Here is a 20642-nt window from a genome sequence, read left to right on the forward strand (position 1 = left end):
GTAGCATATGCATTATTCCGGACTTTAATTTATCTGTACGCTTAATTTTCTTCAGATTCGTCCAGCAGTTTTTGCGTGAAGGAGTAACAAACATACATACAACAAAAATAAACGTAAAACTTGCGCATTTAGTTTTGGTTATAAGGGCCAAAATAGAATGTTCATTAAATAGTGAAATACACACAAGTTTCAGTTGATTGAGAATGAAACACGAATGCACAGTGACCGGCTCAAAACCAATAAACTAGATAGCATTGCAGACAGAACTAGGTCAAAGGTCGTTAGCAACGGGTTGCGCAGCTTTTAATAGTGGGGAGGGGTGGGTGGTGCTGCATTTCAAATTTTCAATACAGAATGTTGCACTAGAAATATTGCAATGATTTTTGAGTCGATAACTCAACATATTTTAATCAAAATACCTTCTAATCAAAATAATTAAAGATAGTTGCGTGGGAGCTGAAGTAATTGTAGTTACCGGCGAAAAACGATTGAGTACTGTAAGGAAACTTCTGCCTAGCGCTTCAAGAAATAATAGGTGATACATTTACTGGTCAATAGAATGCAATAATATCTAAAATAGTAATTATTTGACTGTCTCTACTCGATAAGTAGATTTCATTGGTTTTATCTGATCACTTTTACGTGAGCCAGACAAAATGTCTATAGATTAAATTCTTGTTCAGATCTACCTAAATGTTTTTCTACATCTCTAACATCTGCTTCTAATTCTATTTCTCATTCTCTTTCCGAAGGTATTTATAATGACGCGTCGGTGCTGTTGGCACGTTTCGTTTATCTGATAACTCACAGACGGATTTATTATAAGCATGCTTCGTAAAGTGCCTTTAAAAATATTATAATGTTTCATAATTTTATCTTATGTCCGACCAAGAATATGGAATCTATTTTGAAGAATTTGTGAAGTTATGTATAAAACCGATACATAAGCTCTTTGATAATGGGATCACTAAATAAGATCAGGGCTGATATTTTCAGCATAGCTGTATACATTACTAAGTAAACAAAAATGTTCGACTCTGTATATAACATCGTGATCCATGAGAGTTAGATCTATTTTTTATGGTATAAGCCGGTACACCAGCAGACGGATCACCCGATGGTAAGCAATCGTCGCCGCCCATGAACAGTCGAAACCCCAGAGGCGTTACAAGTACATTGCTGGCCTTTTGGGGTTAGGAATTTGTTTGTTAGTAAAATCGGGAATTGGCAAGATTGGGAAAGCGGTAATTGGGCTTCCGGTAGCCTCACTCAAATAACGCAAGTGTTGTGTCACATCGGTTTTTTTCTGAGGCCGTGGTATCACTTGGTCGAGCCGGCCCATTCGTGCCGAAGCATGGCTCTCCAACACGTAAAACTATTAAGAGCTTATAATTTAGGTAGAATTTACAAAATAAATATTGGTCTACTTTTTCTAAATGCTAGTCCCGATTAGCCAAGTATTTACTTAATCGTTAACATAATATTACTAAACAATGACACAGAAAATCAACGCTAATAGAGACTTCAATCCTCTTCAGGAGAATTTCGAAACCATTTTTATCATTATTTTAATATTTGGATATGGATGTTACACAAATATTTACTTTAAATGTGTTTATCGGATACTAATGTATAAATATGGGTTTATAGTCGGTATAAGTGTTAAGTTAGTATGTTCGTGATTCGATTCGACTACATTTGATACACATTAAAGAGGCGAGCCGTAACGATTATGGTCATTTAGTTTTGGATGTTGGCCGAAGCGAAGCATTTGCAAATTAAGATGGAGCGTATCGTAATAGTATTGGATACGTCGAAAGTGTTACTTTCCATTAAGTAGTGTAATTAATTAAGCAACAATGATTTCATCACCAAGAAATTTGAATTTTAACCGTATTAGGTATAGTTACATATTTACTTGAATTTGAAACTGTTTTTTGGTAAACACGACAGACAACATAAAGGCCTTTGTTTGACTATCATGTCGGGCAAAGTGTTATTAAGTTTTTTGAGTGTGACAGTTATCTTTCTGTTTAATATAAAGCACGTAATAATTGCGCCTCTTTATTAAAAGAGAGCTGCTAATGGCGACTGATCGATAGACTCAATATCTAGGTCTTTTAGATAGGAAGTAGTGTTATGTTTAATTTTAGGTATTTAAATGTTCATGTAGTATATTAGAGTAACTGGCAGGGAACTTATAAAAAATGTTCTTTTCGGATCGGATCGGATCACCATTGAATGGATGAAATGAATTCCGGGTTTCGAAATCAAAATCATATGAGACAAACATGGTTAGAATTGGGGGCCGCATACTGTGTTATGTCGCTTTACTCGGATTTTAGGTCTTGGTTTATTTTTGGCGATAATCTAACGCTACATATTACATTGTTCCGGTGTTTTCATGGTTGTATCCACTGTAGATCCTGGCTTACAGGAGTTGCAGCGGTAAAGGAGGCTGTGGCGGACTTGTGCCATAAAAAATAGCCATATTACTCGTGTCTCATAACAAAAGTGGTGAAGAAAAGTAGGTCAAACATTAAAGGTAAGTAGATACATTGTTACTATTTGCTACTGAATCAATTGGAAGCAAATATTTGTACCTATTGTGTAGTGTGTGCTCGCCATGTTTTACCACTTCAGCGTACATTGGCTTTAGAACGAAGTGAGGTACGTAACGAAAGAAGCTAGCACAGGTACTTATAAAGAAGAGCAGAGCACTATGATTGCTATACTTCAAGGAATTGTTCAATTATAGTACCTACCAGAAGGCGGGCAATAGGAAAATGTAGAATCAGAACTGCTTTACTATTACGTTCTTTTTTGTCATTTGTATTGAAATACGAGACTTAGCAATACACGTGAATAGATAATATTATATACGAGAGCATAGAATACCCAAATAATTATCCAACGTTTAGTCGTTAGGGCATAGAGTTATAAGGATATCAAAAAGTGGAAATCCAATGCATCGATACCTTTTACATTTATTTTTTACTATGATCTACTGAATTTGGACTAGGTATATAAGACATGAAACGTTCGTCAATGTGTTCAATTTGTTTACTACATAAGTTTGTACTCTCTAAACTAGGTCAAAGATAAATATAATCCCTTAGTATTAAATTATTACTAAGTCTAACTATCTATCTACCTATTTAATGACGAAACAAGATTACCTGTACTTTGAGTAGCAGTTCCCAACATAATATTATGTAGTCGTAGACACTTTATGCTCGTCGATGATTATTAGCTATTATTTATGTATGTTCTTCAAATACTGTTTGTAGATTTATTCACTTATATACTTAAAAAGACTTATAAAGACAAGACTAAGGTTCAGTTTGTCTCAGGACAAAATGGTATAGAATACTTATTTTTTAGATAACTTCACACAAACGCTGAGACTGATTGTATTTTTAGAGGTATTATTTTTTTAATGATAATAATTATAAAAAAGATAGTGTTCTAAATGAATACATAAATAGCTTTTTAAATTTATTATTCTCTTTTTCATTCAATTTCATGAATAAAATCCTATTTCAATATAATATCTACTGGTATCGATGATAAATTAGAAAACCTACTTCGTGCTTCATGTAATTCATGAAACGACAGTGACATTTTTTTTCCTGAGCAAGTACCTATAATCTAATGTCATGAAGAAAGGAGGTTTTATACCAAAATTTATTTCAATAAAGTTGTTAGTTACATTTGTAAAAGTTGTTATAAGTTGCTACATAATGTTGCTTGTGCAAAATTATAAAATAAGTAAAGTGATCTAAAATACGTCTCATAATTCGAATAATATGGTTAAATTTAATAAAATTGATTACATGAGGTTATCTTTAAATTGATAGAGTTGTTTGTAATCGTTTTATATTTTTTGCAAGGATTTTTGATACTTCCAGTATCACAATGTCAATAGTTTTCAATGTCGATGTAATAAGTACACTTATGTATGTTTGATAAAATATATTTTGCTGTAGTATATAGTACTGTAGTAAGTATTCCAGGAAATTGAAATATTATCTATTCAACTATTAGTAAAATCATACAAACATTCCACTTTCGATGACTCTCGCAGGTATATTAATTAAATTATTTACTTATTTCTCATCACAATGACACTTATTCTAGGTTTTACCTACAAGTTATATAATCTTATTTTTATAGCAAGGCGAGAAGCATGCTGTGCATCCGGGGTCCCGGGTCCATGTATATTAATGACTGTTTAATTAAAACCTCATAATAAAACATAGACAAGCATAAAACCTCTTCATTGCGAAGCCATAACTACAATACAGTTTGGAAACATGGTGGAAAAATGTGTCAATCAATCAAAGGATAGTTACAAAATTTACAAGTACAATAGAATTTACATCAAAAGTCTGCAAAAATATAAAAAATACTGTAATATGTTGAAATCGTCGCAGCCCTCGACCACCGGTGTATTAGGTATCCATTTTTTGTAATACCTAACATCTAAATAAAATTGGTCAGTTTTAACCTTCCAATAAAACAAATCGGTTTAAAATCCTACTTATTTTATAAATGCGAACGTTTGTATATTTGTTTCTTATCCCTGCACATCAAAACGTTTGAAGGGATCAGGATGAATTTTAGAACAGGGGTAGATTGTGGTCTGGAAAGGCATAGGCTACTTTTTATTTGCGGGTGAAGCTAGGACTTTATAATTCTAAATCTCACAGAGTTAATATCTTCAAGCTTTTTATTGATTTGGGGTTGGAAGTCGTGTGCTACGTCGGAAATTACTTTGATAGATTTTCAACCTTAAGTTTTTTCAATAAAGTGGAAAATCTATGAATGGAAATTTCGACGGTCTCACTGCTGGGTTCGGTACTGCTGACGTCTAGCGAACTTGAAGATGGCGGTTAATGAACGCATGGGTCAACTACAAATCTGATTTAAAGTTAATCAATTAAGGAGTCAAAGACAACTTTTTATATTCTTCTTTCAAAATCTCAATCTAAATCAAGGGCAAGAATAGGATAATATTTGCCGTTGGCTCACTTAATGTGGATCACCATGTAAAACAAATAGGATTCACCATGGTAACGAGGGGACACCTAAGGGCTTATTTGTAACAAAAACAAAAATGAAACCTGAGGAGGGAGAAATCGGGAGGGGAGAGACGTGAATTTATTGATGGACTAAGAAGAGATAGTGTGAGGTCCTATTATTATCATAACAGTAAACGATATTTGCTTTGTATTAAAAAAACACCTACAACATATCTCTTTATTTTTCCTTTAATCAATAGACTCCTAATCGCCTCTTACCTTCTGTTTACAACCTTGGTTTTCAATGATTACTGATATACTTACTTACATTTATTTATTACATCTGCTAATCCGAGGACAAAGATATCTACTTAATACTCATGTCAATTGTCAAGATATAAATGTATCTGGAACAACATAGACTGAAGCATATTTTGTGGTAATTTGCTATACCAGGTAGTCAGGAATCTACCTACGATATACTAGGTACATAGAGCTCTGTGCAATATTGACTTGATTCTGTTTAGTTCAAATGTAAATTTATCGTAGCCTATAATTATGACACCAGCATAATATAAAAGTCCTCCATGACCACCACTGATTTTTATAAAGTTTCCACCATTGGAATCTTAAGGAAAGTATAAATTACATAATTTTATAATTCCATAGGTGAAACCATAGTTTGACATAACATAAAGCCACTTTTCAAGAATATCGTGCAAACACTATATTTGGTATATTTATTTGGTCATATATTTGGTCTCTTAGTGTAGAAATAGAGAGACACCACCTTAGGAAATCTTAGGAATCACCTCCTAGTGAGGTAATATTTTTGCAGTGGATGCTATGATAATGTGAACAATGATATAATTAATTAATTAATGTTTTTATATTCAGACGCAACACCGTCGAATAATTCAAATCAAGCGTCACTCAATCATAACCGTCAGCGTCCCCTCGGTAAGCAGCAACTAGCCAGCTTACTCCAAGATGTCCTCACGCCAGCTGAAGACTATGTGCGGCCAAGTAAGTCTTATATTTACTTTGTTTATTTATTTATTTATTTATTAGGTTCACCAACGAATGTTTACACTAATGCATACTTATAACTATTAACAAACAAAAATAAAGTGTAACATTCACTTAAAGGTAAACACCACAAACACAATATTAATATATTTCTAATTTGTTCATGCTTAATGTGACTCATTTGTTTAGTTAGTAGTTAATAAATACTTAATTTTCCTCTCACAAGGAATGTGAGAATACTAAGAAGTTAAATTCTTTGGAACTTTCTGATGATTACATTTTGGTAAGTTAAATGAAAAATATCGTGATCGCCATAGTATTTAAATCCAGAAAATAGAAGTATTTTTTAATCAAATGCAATAAATATTTAGTTGAATATATTATGATAAGTTATATATTTTTGAGAATTCCTTAATGTAGGTATAGCCAGGGCATTGAAGTCAATGCCTAAATAAGTAGCTGATAAGGGGATATCATTAATATAAGCGTTTATTTGTGTAGATAACGATAACGGTGCGAAGAAGCGACCCGTAAGACCTACCAACAAGAGGGCACACTCCGTCAGCCCTGTTGCAGCACGGCCAAGAGTTAGTTTGATATTGTACATTCATTATTTAATACCACACCTACGTAGTATTAGAAATCTAATATCGTCTTTTATAACAATAGTTTACTAGACACTGAGAAGCCAATCATTACATTGCGTTCTTTAGAAAATGTTCTGTATTCAATGTTCAGCATATAGATTAACGACCGAAATTAATAACTGATCACCATTGAAAAACGTTAGATTTTTAAAAATAATTGTATGGAGTTTAACAAAAACTTCATCCAGACACTACACTTTGGAGTAAAATCAGGTAAATTTTTGCCGTCAATAGGTACCAATAGTTTTTACTATCCACTTCCACTAATATTCCGAGAGATGGTTTTGATCAACAGTTTTATAATTAGGTTATGATACTGATTGGAAACATGAATCACAATGAAGGCTACTAACTATTATTGTGGACTTATCAGATGACATTAATTAAGCTTAAGGTCTTGTCCATCTAAATATGAACCTACTATCAGAATATTAAAAGCTGGATACAAGTATTACTTATAAGTAAATAAGTTATAAAAAAAGATGTTAGGCTATACTAAATCGTTAAATTCTGGTGGCAAACTTGGGCCCGATAACAGAAATTAATTTTTGTTTGCTTGGTATCAAAAATATTGGGTAAATGTATGTAGGTACGATATGAGGTGTATGTGAAATTGCATGTTTTTAAACACACCCATAGGTGCCGTGGTGGGCTAGTTCGCGTTCTTTAAAAGCTGAAAAAAGTCCGCTGTGCACCGGCGCGGATTTCTACTACTTCAAAAATATTATGATAGCTAAAAAACAGTATGGATGGATTTAGGCACGAATCTAGGCCACGACGCACATAATGTCTTGTGCGGTATCTCGATCAAAACAAAATTGTGCATTTCATTCGTGAATCATCATTATTTTTCAAATTAGTTAAATATGTTTTTCAATGAGATTATTTGTATGTGTGGAACTGTTCGTTCCAGCCGTTCGGTCCGTTTTTTGCTTTTATTAGCTTATTTATTGACGAAGGTTGGCAGTCTGTGCTACTATTTTAAATATCGTGCGAACAAATTCGCGAGGACTATGCTAGTCTATTTTCATTTCTACAAGACTTTCTTCACACATATTTTCTTGAGAATAGCCTTCAAGTTAAAATTGTACTGAAATTGGCTATTGCCTATTAGGTTTAGAAAAATAAGTGATACATAGACTAGGGTTTTTCTGTAATTAATAATCAATTTGGTTTTTAGTTACGGTATTCTTTAATAAAGTGCACTCTAGGTAACAGTTTACTTTACTTTACCCTTTTATTATAACTGAATTTTCTCAGAAAAGCAATTCCTGTCAGAGATGTTACCTCCGGTTAGCGTTCACAACAGTCCCTATTTGTTGGTTTTTTGTTCCGAGAAAAATGTTATGATAACGAATGTTTTGAGAACATTTAGGGCTGTGCTTGTTGAGTTTTAAACAATATTTAAATTCGTGACAACTTTTGGAGTATTTCTTTTAAGTATTATTTTGTTTCGCGCGTGATTGCTTTCTCCGTTTCTTTTAAGTCTAGAGGTTAAAGTGAAATGGTTTGCGGTGTTGCTTTTTTTACATTTAGTTTTTACTTTTTATTAAACACAGCAAACCACCTTTTGCTGCTTTCTCATATTTTTAAGAAACTTTCTCGTTGTACCTTTAGGTGCCTATCCATTTTATAATAAGAAACACTAGATCGCGGTTTTGCCAAGCAAGAAATGTATTTAAAATGATTTGAAGTTAAATAATCTAAAACACAGCCTTGTATACTTTTGTCAGTGAAGCCTAAATCATTGTACTTCTTTTTTTGCTTATGAAGTTTCGGTATTTCATTATGCATGTTACATGTTACTGAACTCTTTAGTTTGTAATTTTATTTCCATAATATAGTATATTTCGTACTTTACATTTGTATGTTTGTTTTTACTTTTGTTAGTTGCTTGTAATAATTTCCAGAGCCCTCCAAAGAAGCCAGCAGACAGAAGATGTCAGAGTTTATCACCTTGTTCGCTTGTGAGTGAATACTTTTACTATTTATTACTAAAATACCTTTTGTTCATTACTCTTGTATTCTATATGACTTACGATAGAAAATTTATCAACAATAACAAAATGTTATTGGTCGTAAATCGACAATGTTTAGTTTTCCTTTTATGTTTTCACAAATTAAGGTAGTTTTATAATAATTATTCTCTTTTTTTTTTGTAAAATATTTATATTTGTATTATTTTTTTAACTTTATTTTGTACAAATAAAACAGAATAAAAAAAAGTCACAAGAGCAAATCCCGCCAATGTGTGCCTCGGCGACGGATGGGATGTTGCAGCCGTATCCAATCATGGATAATGACGGTGATAACTTAAATATATTTTTTTTAGAAATAAACTTAGCTTGCAATCATTAATACTGCTGACCAATGTACGTACAGTCTACACAGAACACAGTCAGTCTACACTGTACACTGTACAGATATGCTGGTGAGAAATTATGATATATATTGATATAGTCAGTACAAAGACAGTAGGTTAGGTAGTATTATTATACTGAATTATATCGTTTTTAATGAATCCGTATCTTCTTGGCCGGTCGGCTTTGTGGTCAACCAATGGTTACTGTCTCTGTACTGAGTCAATCTTTATTTTCGTACATACACACCAAATTATTGTGTAGACTGTACATACCGGTACCTATATTATGACAATTGTGCTTTTTTTAGAAAAAGATCTGGTCATGCCCCAATGCGTGATAACGAAAGTGATGCGGATATTATCAACGAAGAAACGAGAGTTCCTAAAATTGCGGAAATGTTTAATAACTCAACAGGTTAGTAAGTTAACTAATATGAAGTACTTGGTATGAAAGTTGAAGGTCCCAGATATGCCTTGTAGGACTGTGAGTGCTGTTCTTTCTTTCTGTTTAAGCAAAGCACTATAGATTATAAGAGAATCAATTTTCTTGAAAATATGGCTTTCCAGAACGCTCTCCTGGAAAATTACGCTCAACTGAAGGAGTTGGAGTTACGTGCAGGGGTCCCTCATACTGACGATTCCCTCGGCGAAGTCCGTATAATTTCTGTCAGCAACTGGCCGGCGCATGATCTGCTGTTGCTCGTTCGCGATGATCTCGAATTGCCTTTACATTCGGAGATAAGTGGAATTTTTGGTGAGCTATCAAAATGTGACCAGAAAAGGTCGAATAATTTTTGTTTCTTGTTTTTATATAAATACATCTATCCTTGGTTTCCTCAGGTCCACATGTATTACAACAGATAACTGCACAATTAAACCCAATTCCTGAAGAAATGTTAGCAGTTAGTGCGGAGATAATGGCACGACGGATAGAGCTTCTCAATGTATTGAGAGGCAAACACCGCAATGATCGAGCTACCTACCTTACTGTTAGCAAATAAATTCATCATAAATCATTATACCTATATTTAAAATATTCGCGTTTAAAATATTGTTCGAATATACATAAAAATTTAAGCATACCTTTAATGTTTTAGAATTTAGAGTGGAAAACCAAAAATTCGGAATTTGACAATGAAACGGAAAAGCTACACCGATTGGTGGCGGGCACTGCAGAAAACTTGAAGGCTAAGATTAATTACTCTCTAGAGCTGGCAAAGTACGTGAGCGGTAGTCTTCATCTGTTCTGCTGCTTCTAATTATAATATTTTAGTATTCCATTCGGCAAGCCCTTGCCATAACCTGTATACATGCTTTAGGATTCCTTGGATCGATCGAGAAATAATGACGAAGAAAATTGAACGCCTTCATAAGGAGAACATGGTACTGCAACATAAGATAGACGATTATGCTAAAAAGGATCCTGATGATACCAAGGAAGTTGGACAGTTGGAAAATATGACTAACCATCAGGTCATTGATTGATTGATTAAATATTGATATTTTTCAAATGTTTGGAACTAGTTCCTTTACTGTCACGTAACAAAAATTTAATTTAATATTTTAACAAAATTATTTGGGTAGAATGATTGGTATAAATCTTCACAGGCCTTATGTGAGGAGCTGTCGAAGGAACGTGCCGCCCGTGAAGCTCTGAAGGAAGTAGTTTCAGCTGCGGAGAGTATGCTGAGAGTTGCACGCGCGCGCATCGCTACGCTAGAGCGCCAGCTCAAGGACACGCGCGCAGAACTCGAGGCGGCGCGCAAAAAACACAAAGACCTCGAGCAACTCGTAAACAGACTCGCACAACATACAAATACGACAGTGAAGTTGTAACACTCTACATTACGATCCCACTCTGAGGGGTCGATTTACCAAATATGCAAATGTATCTTATTTTAGTTGGAGATTTGATCATGACGTTTTTATACGCCAAACCACTATAGCATCGTGAAAAGAATAATTACGAAATTCTTTAGTGGTTTCTTAGAATTCGAATGGAGTTTTGTAGAATTCGGAATAATATTTTTAGTTTTTTTTTCGAAGGACATTATAGTTAATTTGAAAGGATGTATGTTGTTTCAGTATCGTCACCGGGAGACTAGCTACGATGCACGATCTAAGAAGTTACTTGAAGTTTCGAAAACGGGAGAAATAACGATTGAAACACTTCAACGGCAAAGAGATGCTTTGGAGTTAAGGTTCTTTTCAGTATGCATATTGTGGAATAAATGCATAAAGTTACTGATTTAATTACAAATGATGACGCAAAAATCTCAGGGTGAAGGAGCTCCGAGAGCAGGCTGAACTGGCGGAGAAATCTGCGGCTGCCAAAGAAGCAGAGCAACGTGCACGCGCCGAGTCCCTCCAGGCGAAGGTAGCGGAACAGGTGCTAAGCCTTCGGGTCATGTTAAATCCAAAGTTTGACTAACACGACTTTATTGTGATGCATTATTTAAACCAGATCTCTGCACAGGAGAAAATTAAAGCAGCGACGGAAAACCGTGTCGCTGAATTGGATGCGAAAGTTAAAGAGTTAGAAGAGCAATTATCAGCGCTGCGAGAACGCTCTGTCAGATTGGTAGATATGGAGCGTCGACGTTGCCTCGAATATGTGCCTTTGAAAGGTAAGTTGTAGTAAACTTTAAGGCAGTAATTATGTATGTGAGGCAATTATTTTGTACTGTTACTAACAATGCGGCTAACCACCGTACTCCAGATACATTTAATGATTACTTAAAATAGTCCTTAGTAACGATTTTGTTCTAAAAACAATTGCTAAGGACTGGGTTAAGTAATCATTAAATAACGCTGAGTGCGGCAGTAAAATAATTATTTCAAGATTTAAATATCAGGCGATAAACTGCATGACTGATGATGCAAAATTATGATGACCCCAGAATACATTGAATATAGTCACCAGTTGAATCGAGAAGGGAGTGCACCTGAGTTCCGTGCATTCCAGGAATTTCCAGGGAGTGTGCATTGATTCTGCCTCCTGGTCTTTTGCTTCCCAGTTGGCATAAATCCGAAACATGTAATGAAATCACGTAATGAATCTATACAACTAATTATATTACAGAAAACGAACCATCTGATAGAGAAACTGAAATATGGAAGGAACTTCAAGTGACTCGAGTGGCATTATCCAGGGTGGAGGAAGAACTTAGACAAAGTCGAGCAGATAAAGATAACTTTTTGAACTCCTTGTCTCGAATAGCGGTAAGTTATTGAATTGTAATTTTAAATGAAGATACTGGTTTCGTTAAATAATCTTTCATACATTTTTAGCAAGGAGAAGGTGCAGAGTCTGTGCAGGAAAAAATCGCAACGGAACTGCTAGATAGGGAACAGAAGATAGCTAAGTTGCAACATGTCATTGAAGAGCAACGTGAAAATGAAAAATTGATGTAAGTTCTATATAGAGCTCTGTTTCATTAGACTTTACTTAGGTACAGGTCGCACACCCAACGATATGTAAATAGTTGTAAGGCATTTAGGCAATAGTCGACTGAAAGAATATAGAAAAGAATATACATACATACATTTTGACAAAATGCTATATTTCCTAAACATAGTACTGATGTCAACTAGTTACGCACAATTAATTTTGTTGCTCGACTGTGGGTTCTTTCTTTTTTGTCGTAATATCAAAAAAGTCATTTTGCAATTTTAATTTACAGGGAGCAAAGTATGACACAGTATGAGAACCAGCTCGCAGCCCTACGTCTAGAAGTAAAACGTTTACGGAATTATGACGGTTATGCGAAAGAAGTCCCGTATCAAGAACTCCATACAGAGGTTTAACAATTTGTAACAGAAAAAATATTTTATGAACCGTATTTTACGTAATAATTGAATTTCGTTTATGTTGTTTTAGCTGTTGGAGTTGCATATGCAAGTGGAGACACTGTCCCGGGAACGCACTGCGTTGGTGACGGCCGCAGCCTCCCGCGCGCTTATGTTGGAGCGACACGAGCGCGCGGCTGATCTGTTCGCGCGCATGATTCGCGCTCGTCGGGATTTGTCAGCACTGCTGGACGGTCGCACAGACCCGCCTACTCTAGACGAGACTGCTCATGCCGAGGTTATATTACTATTTAGGAGCTACAAGCTGACATTGTCGGAGGCGAAACTGTTGTCTCGATTCTGTTAATTGTTTTACAAATAGCTTCATCGTTTTGTCATTGTATGTAGACAGTTAGTGTTCCTAGACCTCTACTTGGTTATAAAATAATGGATTGGATTAGCATAACATTATTTGCATCATTAGATATTTATCGCATTAGAAAATTTATCAGGTAGGTAAAAATAGTCATAATTTATGGTTGCGAGAAATTGAGAACAAGAGATAAAACGTAGAACAATGACTATATAATATACTTAGATATAGAATTGGCACATAAAGTGGGCAGACAATATTAACTGTTTAGTACTTTCAATAGGTGTCACGGTCGTTATCGTCAGTGTGCGCAAGCGCAGCCGACACGTGGACCGCACTGCGAGCGGAGCGGGCGCGCGTGTTGCGGCTGGAGAGCGCGGTACTCGCGCAGAGCTTGCAGCTGGAGCGCGAGGGGCGCGTGCGCACACAGCTCGAGAGACGCAGAGCTATACTAGAGAGAGAAATTATGAGATCAACAATCGATGGATCGGCGGACCCATCAGTATTGAATCCCATCAAAAATCCAAGTTTGGTATTCTCTCAATCATTCTTTATGTATTTTGGATTGACGGTGTTTATGTTGAACCTCCTCGCGTTCGTTGTTTAACATAGAGTAGAGTGTGAAAATGTGTGAAAACCTATGTGAAATATATGTAATTTTCGACAAAATTATTTTTGACTCGTCTTCTTTCCAAATGTTTGTAAACTGTTCAATAATAATTTTAGTATTTTCTCTTTCAGATTTAGGACATACGTGGACCTAAAAGAACGATGACGCTTCCACCTTTTTAAATTAATAGTTGCGCTGCATGTTATATTGTCAATAAATTGTGTAATTAAGTCGCACATAAGAAAATTTTATTTCTACTAAACACAGGACGTTTTTTGATGCTACAGTTAACCAGTACAACATAAACGCATAAATACTGTAATCACAACACTCATAGCCGATGTCCAGCAATTTTAAACATCTTGCATTTTTTTTCGTCACGTAGTTGATTACTGGTCAATAATTGTATATTTCTAGATAACAAATTATCTTTAAGGTGACAACTAGCTGGAAGCAGCCCTCTGAAAGGTGGATAGATGTTATCTTTCAACAATGTTGGATTATGCATGTTGGCATACGCTTTTATGTTGGGCTCAGGAGGAGGCGCCCATTTCTGTGTATCAATACTCGTGATAGCTTTTTTACGGTCTAGATTGTCACCTTTGAATTGTTCTTCATTTGTTGAGATGTATGTTTTTTTAACGAAGTTGCCCAATTTAGTAGGGAGCGCTTCGTGGTCGTTTTGGTAATTAGGCTGGTTGATACTTTTGTGACATTCAAAGTTATCAAGTTTATCTCTTCTACGATCAGCTAAATATTTCTTTTTCGTCAGAAAATCATGTTCTTTATTAATTAATGATGGTTCAAATGGAGTTCCGAGCTCATCTTCTAGAATTTTTATTATACTATCTAAATTATTAGCTGGAACTTCAATGTGCCTATTTTCCATGTGGTATGCCTCGTATTCGACAATTTTTTGCTCTAACAGTTTGATCTTATCTTGATCACTTCTTCTTTGCATGCTAGCTTTTCGAGTTTGGTCTTCTAACGTCAAAATTATTTTCTCTAATTGAGATATTTGCTGCTTTCTCGTTTCAACATTTGTAAGAAGAGTTTGGATCTCTGCATTTTTGTCTGTAATTTGCTGGTTAAGCTGTTGACAAAGAAATATGTTATATTACTTTTATTCTTTAAACCATTTACTTGAAAGACTGTTTATAAGTTAAAAATAAATTCAAACAAAGTATTAAAACCGGCACATTTTAGTCCACCGGTATGTAAGTAGGGTTACTTTACAATACGCGCATTAGTGGTTATAATTGGCCCTATCGCTCTGTCGGAAAGTCACGCTTTTTCTAAGTTATCGTTCACATTATACTCACATCAATATCTGCTTGATTTCTCATCTCCAAATTAGTTCTTAAAAGTTTAATAATATTGGTTTGTTCTTCATCTTTTTCTGATAACATCTTTATAACATTATTTCTTTGTTCTAATAGCTGTTCTTGTTCCCCGAATGTGTCCAAATGTCGCTCCAGCTCCATGTCTTTCTTTTGTAAAGCTTCTGCAAGTTCTCCATTTTGTCTAGTTGCTTCAAGTAATTTGGCCCGTTGTTGATTCACCTAAACAAGTTTTAATGTATTACATGGCGAAAAGAATATTTTGTTTAAGTCATTATCTAAATCTAGCTCATTCAGTGAGGAATATCACAGTACTATTGCTTTGCTTACCATTTCATGAAGTTCATTAAGACTCTCAAATTCACCAAAATCTTCTTGCAACTCTGCTATATGCGATTTAAGGGATGATAACTGTTCCTCGTATGTTCCCATTTTGCATTCGCTACAACATAAATAACAGTGTTAATATCGAGCGATATACCTAAATAAATTAATATTTTTCTACATTGTATATGTACTCAGGACGTTTAGATATACCTGTATAAAGCCTTATTAAATTACCTACGGTATACAAACATATATTTGTATTAAAAAATATATATTACCTTTCTTGTAATTGGTGTTCTAACAACGATTGTTTCTTTTCAAGTTCGGCAATGTACTCTTCTCTGTTGATAAGAGTATTTTTCAAATTTTCTTCTAAACTGATGGACTCTTTGAAATTGTTCTGTATGTGGAGATGTGAAAAATTGTATTTAGTTTATTGTTATTTAATGAAAATAATACCAATTAAAGGCCACCACTTACCTCAAACTCTTTTATCGTTTCACTTTGTTCGTTCAGTCTCGTTCTGTAATCTTTAATTTCAGCTGTTGCTTCTTCTAAATCTCGTTTAGCTGCCGATAACTCTTGCTCAAATGTTACCGCAATGTCTAAAACAGTTTATAGAAAGATTAAATTTTGTAAAGTTTAGAAATGGAAGATTTAACGCCCAAAGCTTACTTAATTGATTTCTCGTTTCCTCCAGTTCTTTCACCATATCTTTTGCTCTTTGTTCTGTCTCCGAAAGTTGGGTGCATACTGTCTCCAATCTTTCTTGGACCTTTTTCCTTTCCTCTACTTCTTCTTCGTATTTCTTTTCAACTTCTATTAACTTGGCTACGTTCATATTCATATCATGTTTTATAGTCTGAAGGGATTCATTATAATAATTCGACAGGTCACCGAGACGCTTTTCTAAATCTTCCTTTCTGTTGAATTCAAAGAAAATCAGATTATAAAACAGTTTCAAGTTGTAAAAGTTAAAATCATTTTAATTGGGAACACGCAGCTTAAACTTACTCGGCTTGTAATTTTTCACGAGCTTCTCCGATTTCTTCCAAATGCATAGTATTTTGTCTGATCGATTCTCTTAAATTATTTAATTCGTTATCAAAATCGGTTTGTAGTTTTCGGTTCTGAAAAAATATATAAAGAGACAAATATTAAAGCTTGTTCCTTGGCTACTTAATAGTTATTTAATTTATAAATACTAGCTATTGCCCGAGACAAATAATAATATTATCTTCTGATATAAATTGGGACATACATAGACAGAAACAAACATTAAAAAAAATGTGATTAAGGTGTGTGTCGTATGTATATTCCTATGTATATAGTTAAAAGCGGTAATTTCAATATTACAAACAGAGACTTCAATTTTATTTATAGTCAAGATTGTCGGACCTGTTCATGCAATTGTTGAATGGTGCGTTCTAGAGTCCAGGTCTGTGAGCGTGCCTGCTCTAGAGCGGCTTCTAGTTGCGACGCGCGCTCTGTTCCCATCTTTATTTGACCTTCTGCTCGAGACAAACGGTCCCTTATGAATATTTTCTTACACCTCTCTTCTTTGAGTTCCTTTTCAAGCTCCTGTTCAATATATTTGTTAATAATAATATAGATATACTACGTAACTATCCTAGCACTTTTTAAGATACATAAAACAAACTCACTTCAACTTTATTTTTATTTGATTGTGATCGCAGGTGATCAGAATTATGAATTTGTTTTCTTAAATCAGAATTCTGCGAATTAAGATCAGATAACTCGCATGTCAGCTCCTCTATGCGCAGTTGGAGGGCGACTGTGTCGTTCGCTGTTTTTCTGTAAATATTATTACCGAATTCATTGTTTTAAATGTCCTTTAATAAAATTAGTAAACGAATTTTTGTAGGCACACGCACCGTATAAATTCTATTATTTCGTTTAATTCTTTAAGAAATTCTCCTTTAGCTTGTTCTAAAGAGCATTTTAACATTTCATTCTCTGCATTGAATTCATTAATCTTCTTTGCTAGTTTGTGCATACCAATACCCTAAAATAAAATAAAATCGATCAGTCTTCGACTATCCAAGGTTCTAGAAGGCATAATAATTATGCAGCATTCATTATGTAAGTATAAAATCTGTGTACCTTTTCCTCCGTTTTCAAAGTTTCGAACCAATCTATAATCTCCTTTCTCTTGAACAACGTTTGTTCACAAGTGGCAACTAATTTGGTTGGCATGCCATACAACTTGTTTAAGTCTATGGCTGGTGCTTTAGTTGTTGATTGACTACCTGAATGAAAATTATTACCTATTAAAAGTTCAGGGATAACTATAAAAAAGTAAAATACTTAAAATTACCTTTAACATGCTTATCTGGCTGTGGGACAGAGCAGAGCTGCAGCAACTGTTCTGCTGTCAACTTGGCGACGTTCATGATGCGCAGGTCGTCAGCAGGCGGCAGAGTCACCTTATGGCCTAGTCCTGTCATCTTCTGGTGGCTACTTCGCATCAATGCATACAGCTCCATAATGGCTTTCTGTAGTCATAAACCATATAATTACTTTTTCAAAAAAATATATAGAAAGGTACCAATAATTTCTATAGACAATTTTCTATTAAAGCATACCTGACGCTCTCTTAGATCAGATTTCATCTTTTCAAACTGCACAATGTTTTCCTGCCAACTTACTTTAAGCTTGACCACTTTATCGCTTCGGGAACATAACGAGTCTGTGTAAAAACAATAGCAATGAAGTATCATCTTCTGTAGACAATGACATTTGTTTGACTGAAAAAAATTATACCTTTGTCAGTTATTGTCGGCCCGTCCAAGTCGTCCAAATCTTCACACCTTTCCTGCTTCTCTATTGTTTCCTGAAAATGAAATATATGTAACCCTGTATAAGGTAGGTAAAATTGTTTTGGAAATGGGACCAAAAAATCTGACTGAAGTCAATATTTTACGTGGACGAAGCTACGGACGGAAGCTAGTCTAATAAATAAAAGCAAAAGTATAATGTTACGTGTGATCTCATGTATTTACCTGATCTGGTAAGTCATCGTGCATGTTTTTAGGTGGACCTCTCTGTGAAAAACCAAATAATTAGGTTTGTTCCGGCATTAAAAAAGCTCTGTTTTGGTTTGTGGGTGAAAACATTTTAAATCACATGTTTGACATCTTCAAATAAGTTGAAAGGACAATGTTAAAAAAATCCTACAGCCAATTTAAATCATTAATGAACTATGTTATCTATACTAACTTGCACAAAAGGCTTGATATGTACCTGTGAGTTAGAGATAGGGACAGTTATAATTGGCCTCGCCGATGATTTTTGAACGTGATCCATAATTTTTCTTGGTATTGTGGATGGTCTCTGAAATAATTTACACTTATTTATTTTTCAATGATTATAATAAGAATTATCCCATTTGGGGTAGCCGACCTTTAGTCATAACTAACGCCTTTGAACGGACAAAGGCGGAAAAAATCAAAAACCCCACTTCCCACCTGCTTCGATTTTTTTCATTTTCATAAGACATGTTTGTTTTAGCCTTTTTTGACGATCTCACCACTTTTGATCGTTACGACGTTAATGTCATTGGGAGACATTACTTCATTAACCCCTCTATCCACACTTGACTGACTTAAGTATTGAATTTAAATAAATATAATCAATACATTCCTATCTCAAACGTAATACACAACGAGAGTTTACCTTTAATGGCATCATTTTGGAAGCAAGAGAAAATCGTTCGCGATCCGGTCTACCTGACCGCGTCGATGGGTGCACGTTCTTTCCTATACCCAAATCATCTTTCACACGATTCGCAGACTTTGGTCTCGACTGTCGACAATATATTACGTTAAAGTCAAAGTAAAACTAACCTCCTAATGGAAATGCAATTAAAAATATCTACATAAACTACTGTTTTCAAAAATTATAAAACCTGACCTCATCAGAGCGCGGCCGCGTAGTGTTTCTTGCGGGAAACCGGGGCAGTGGATTAGTTGCTGGTTCGTATTTTGGCCTCTGAAACAAATAGTAATAACTAGCTTTTGCCCGCGATTTCGTCCGCGTGGATTAGTTACATCTGGCAGCATTTGGGATTTAGAATTATTGCCTTCTCTAAGATCTGTGTCAAACATCAGAGTCGATTCAGTAGGTACTTAAGTTTTCTATATTGTGAGATCCAGGCAGCTACTACGTCCGTCCACACAAATAGTTGTCGTTCGAGATGGCGAACTAAAGGGGAGGCCTTTGTTCAGCAGCGGACGTTTTCAAACTTCTAGATGGTGATGATGATCAGACTCAATGATTTAAAAGACAGAGAATCCCGGGAATTAATTCTTAGTCTATCAAAGTCGAAACTGTAATATATTTTTTTAAACTTCAGCGTTTATCTTTAAGTCTAAAAAGGATAAGAGGATGTGGACAGAACCTGTGTAAGACCCGTAGTAGTATATCATAATTATATATTATATATAGAAGAAATATTAATATATATTATATCTATGATACCTACCGTAATTTCTGTTAAAGGTTTGGGTCTATTAGGTTGAGTCCTTAGCCGTCCAGTAGGCAACCTCTGTGGTATTCGACACCGGACTGCTCCTTTTGGCGATTCTACCAAATCTGTAAGATATAAGAAAAGGAAATATCAACATGATCTTTGTACTATTTAATTTAAAAAACAATACCTTTTACTCAAAAGGTCGTTAAAGATACTTAACAAGTAGCCCAAAATTTTAGCGAGGGACGTAATAATTTTTGTACCCATTGAGTTCAAGCCACTTCAAGCTCTACCCTACTGTATGATTTTCTTGTCAACTTCCACTTGACTTGGATGAATGTCATCTCATACCTTGCCTTGGTTCACTGGTGACCAATAGTGACATGATTCACTGCTTGACTTAAAATTTTTACCAGGAACGCACTTCAGTACGTGTTGTAAATAAATAATAAATAATTATAACAAAAATTACAAAAAATTTATATCACATGCGTTCCAAAAGTAAATGACTTGTGGTTTTCATTTTGTGTAATAAAGTTTTGGAAGAAGAAATATTGGCAGGCATTCCAGCCAGCTATATCAAAGTACCATCAGATACATGTTCTCTCTTCAAATAGTTTATAATAGAAGTATTACCAAACCAAAAAGT

The 20642-nt window shown here is 34.8% G+C and overlaps 2 protein-coding genes across 9 annotated transcripts; one reads left to right on the forward strand and one right to left on the reverse strand.

Moving 5' to 3' along the window:
- The first annotated feature begins 4283 nt into the window (after positions 1 to 4283).
- LOC118263542 (myosin heavy chain, striated muscle) lies at positions 4284 to 14084 on the forward strand. 8 transcript variants are annotated; one of them, XM_050705397.1, is made up of 20 exons: positions 4284 to 4458; positions 5922 to 6050; positions 6555 to 6640; positions 8611 to 8667; positions 8915 to 9005; positions 9371 to 9477; positions 9630 to 9816; positions 9903 to 10051; positions 10160 to 10281; positions 10382 to 10535; positions 10671 to 10853; positions 11148 to 11263; positions 11343 to 11451; positions 11527 to 11689; positions 12145 to 12284; positions 12354 to 12472; positions 12746 to 12863; positions 12943 to 13149; positions 13508 to 13751; positions 13966 to 14083. In XM_050705397.1, exons 1-20 carry the CDS (start codon positions 4317 to 4319, stop codon positions 13986 to 13988), a joined length of 2646 nt encoding a protein of 881 aa, XP_050561354.1. In that variant the 5' UTR covers positions 4284 to 4316; the 3' UTR covers positions 13989 to 14083. The 8 variants fall into 8 exon arrangements, with proteins under 8 accessions (XP_050561354.1, XP_050561350.1, XP_050561351.1 ...); XM_050705393.1 differs by having other exon boundaries at positions 4290 to 4458; positions 10671 to 10886; XM_050705394.1 differs by having other exon boundaries at positions 4290 to 4458; positions 10671 to 10886; positions 11539 to 11689.
- LOC118263539 (protein Daple) lies at positions 14061 to 20560 on the reverse strand. Its single transcript, XM_035575584.2, has 20 exons — positions 20345 to 20560; positions 20006 to 20115; positions 19435 to 19512; positions 19198 to 19326; positions 18766 to 18855; positions 18525 to 18566; positions 18286 to 18355; positions 18108 to 18211; positions 17840 to 18017; positions 17626 to 17771; positions 17397 to 17527; positions 17166 to 17316; positions 16900 to 17082; positions 16516 to 16631; positions 16177 to 16424; positions 15982 to 16106; positions 15780 to 15901; positions 15505 to 15616; positions 15157 to 15396; positions 14061 to 14927 (listed from the first exon to the last, which is right to left on the reverse strand). The coding sequence occupies exons 1-20, from the start codon at positions 20376 to 20378 to the stop codon at positions 14166 to 14168; spliced, it is 3171 nt and encodes a 1056-aa protein (XP_035431477.2). The 5' UTR covers positions 20379 to 20560; the 3' UTR covers positions 14061 to 14165.
- Positions 20561 to 20642: the final 82 nt, after the last annotated feature.

Source organism: Spodoptera frugiperda, chromosome 27, assembly GCF_023101765.2.
Source record: "Spodoptera frugiperda isolate SF20-4 chromosome 27, AGI-APGP_CSIRO_Sfru_2.0, whole genome shotgun sequence".
Taxonomy (NCBI): Eukaryota; Metazoa; Arthropoda; class Insecta; order Lepidoptera; family Noctuidae; genus Spodoptera; species Spodoptera frugiperda.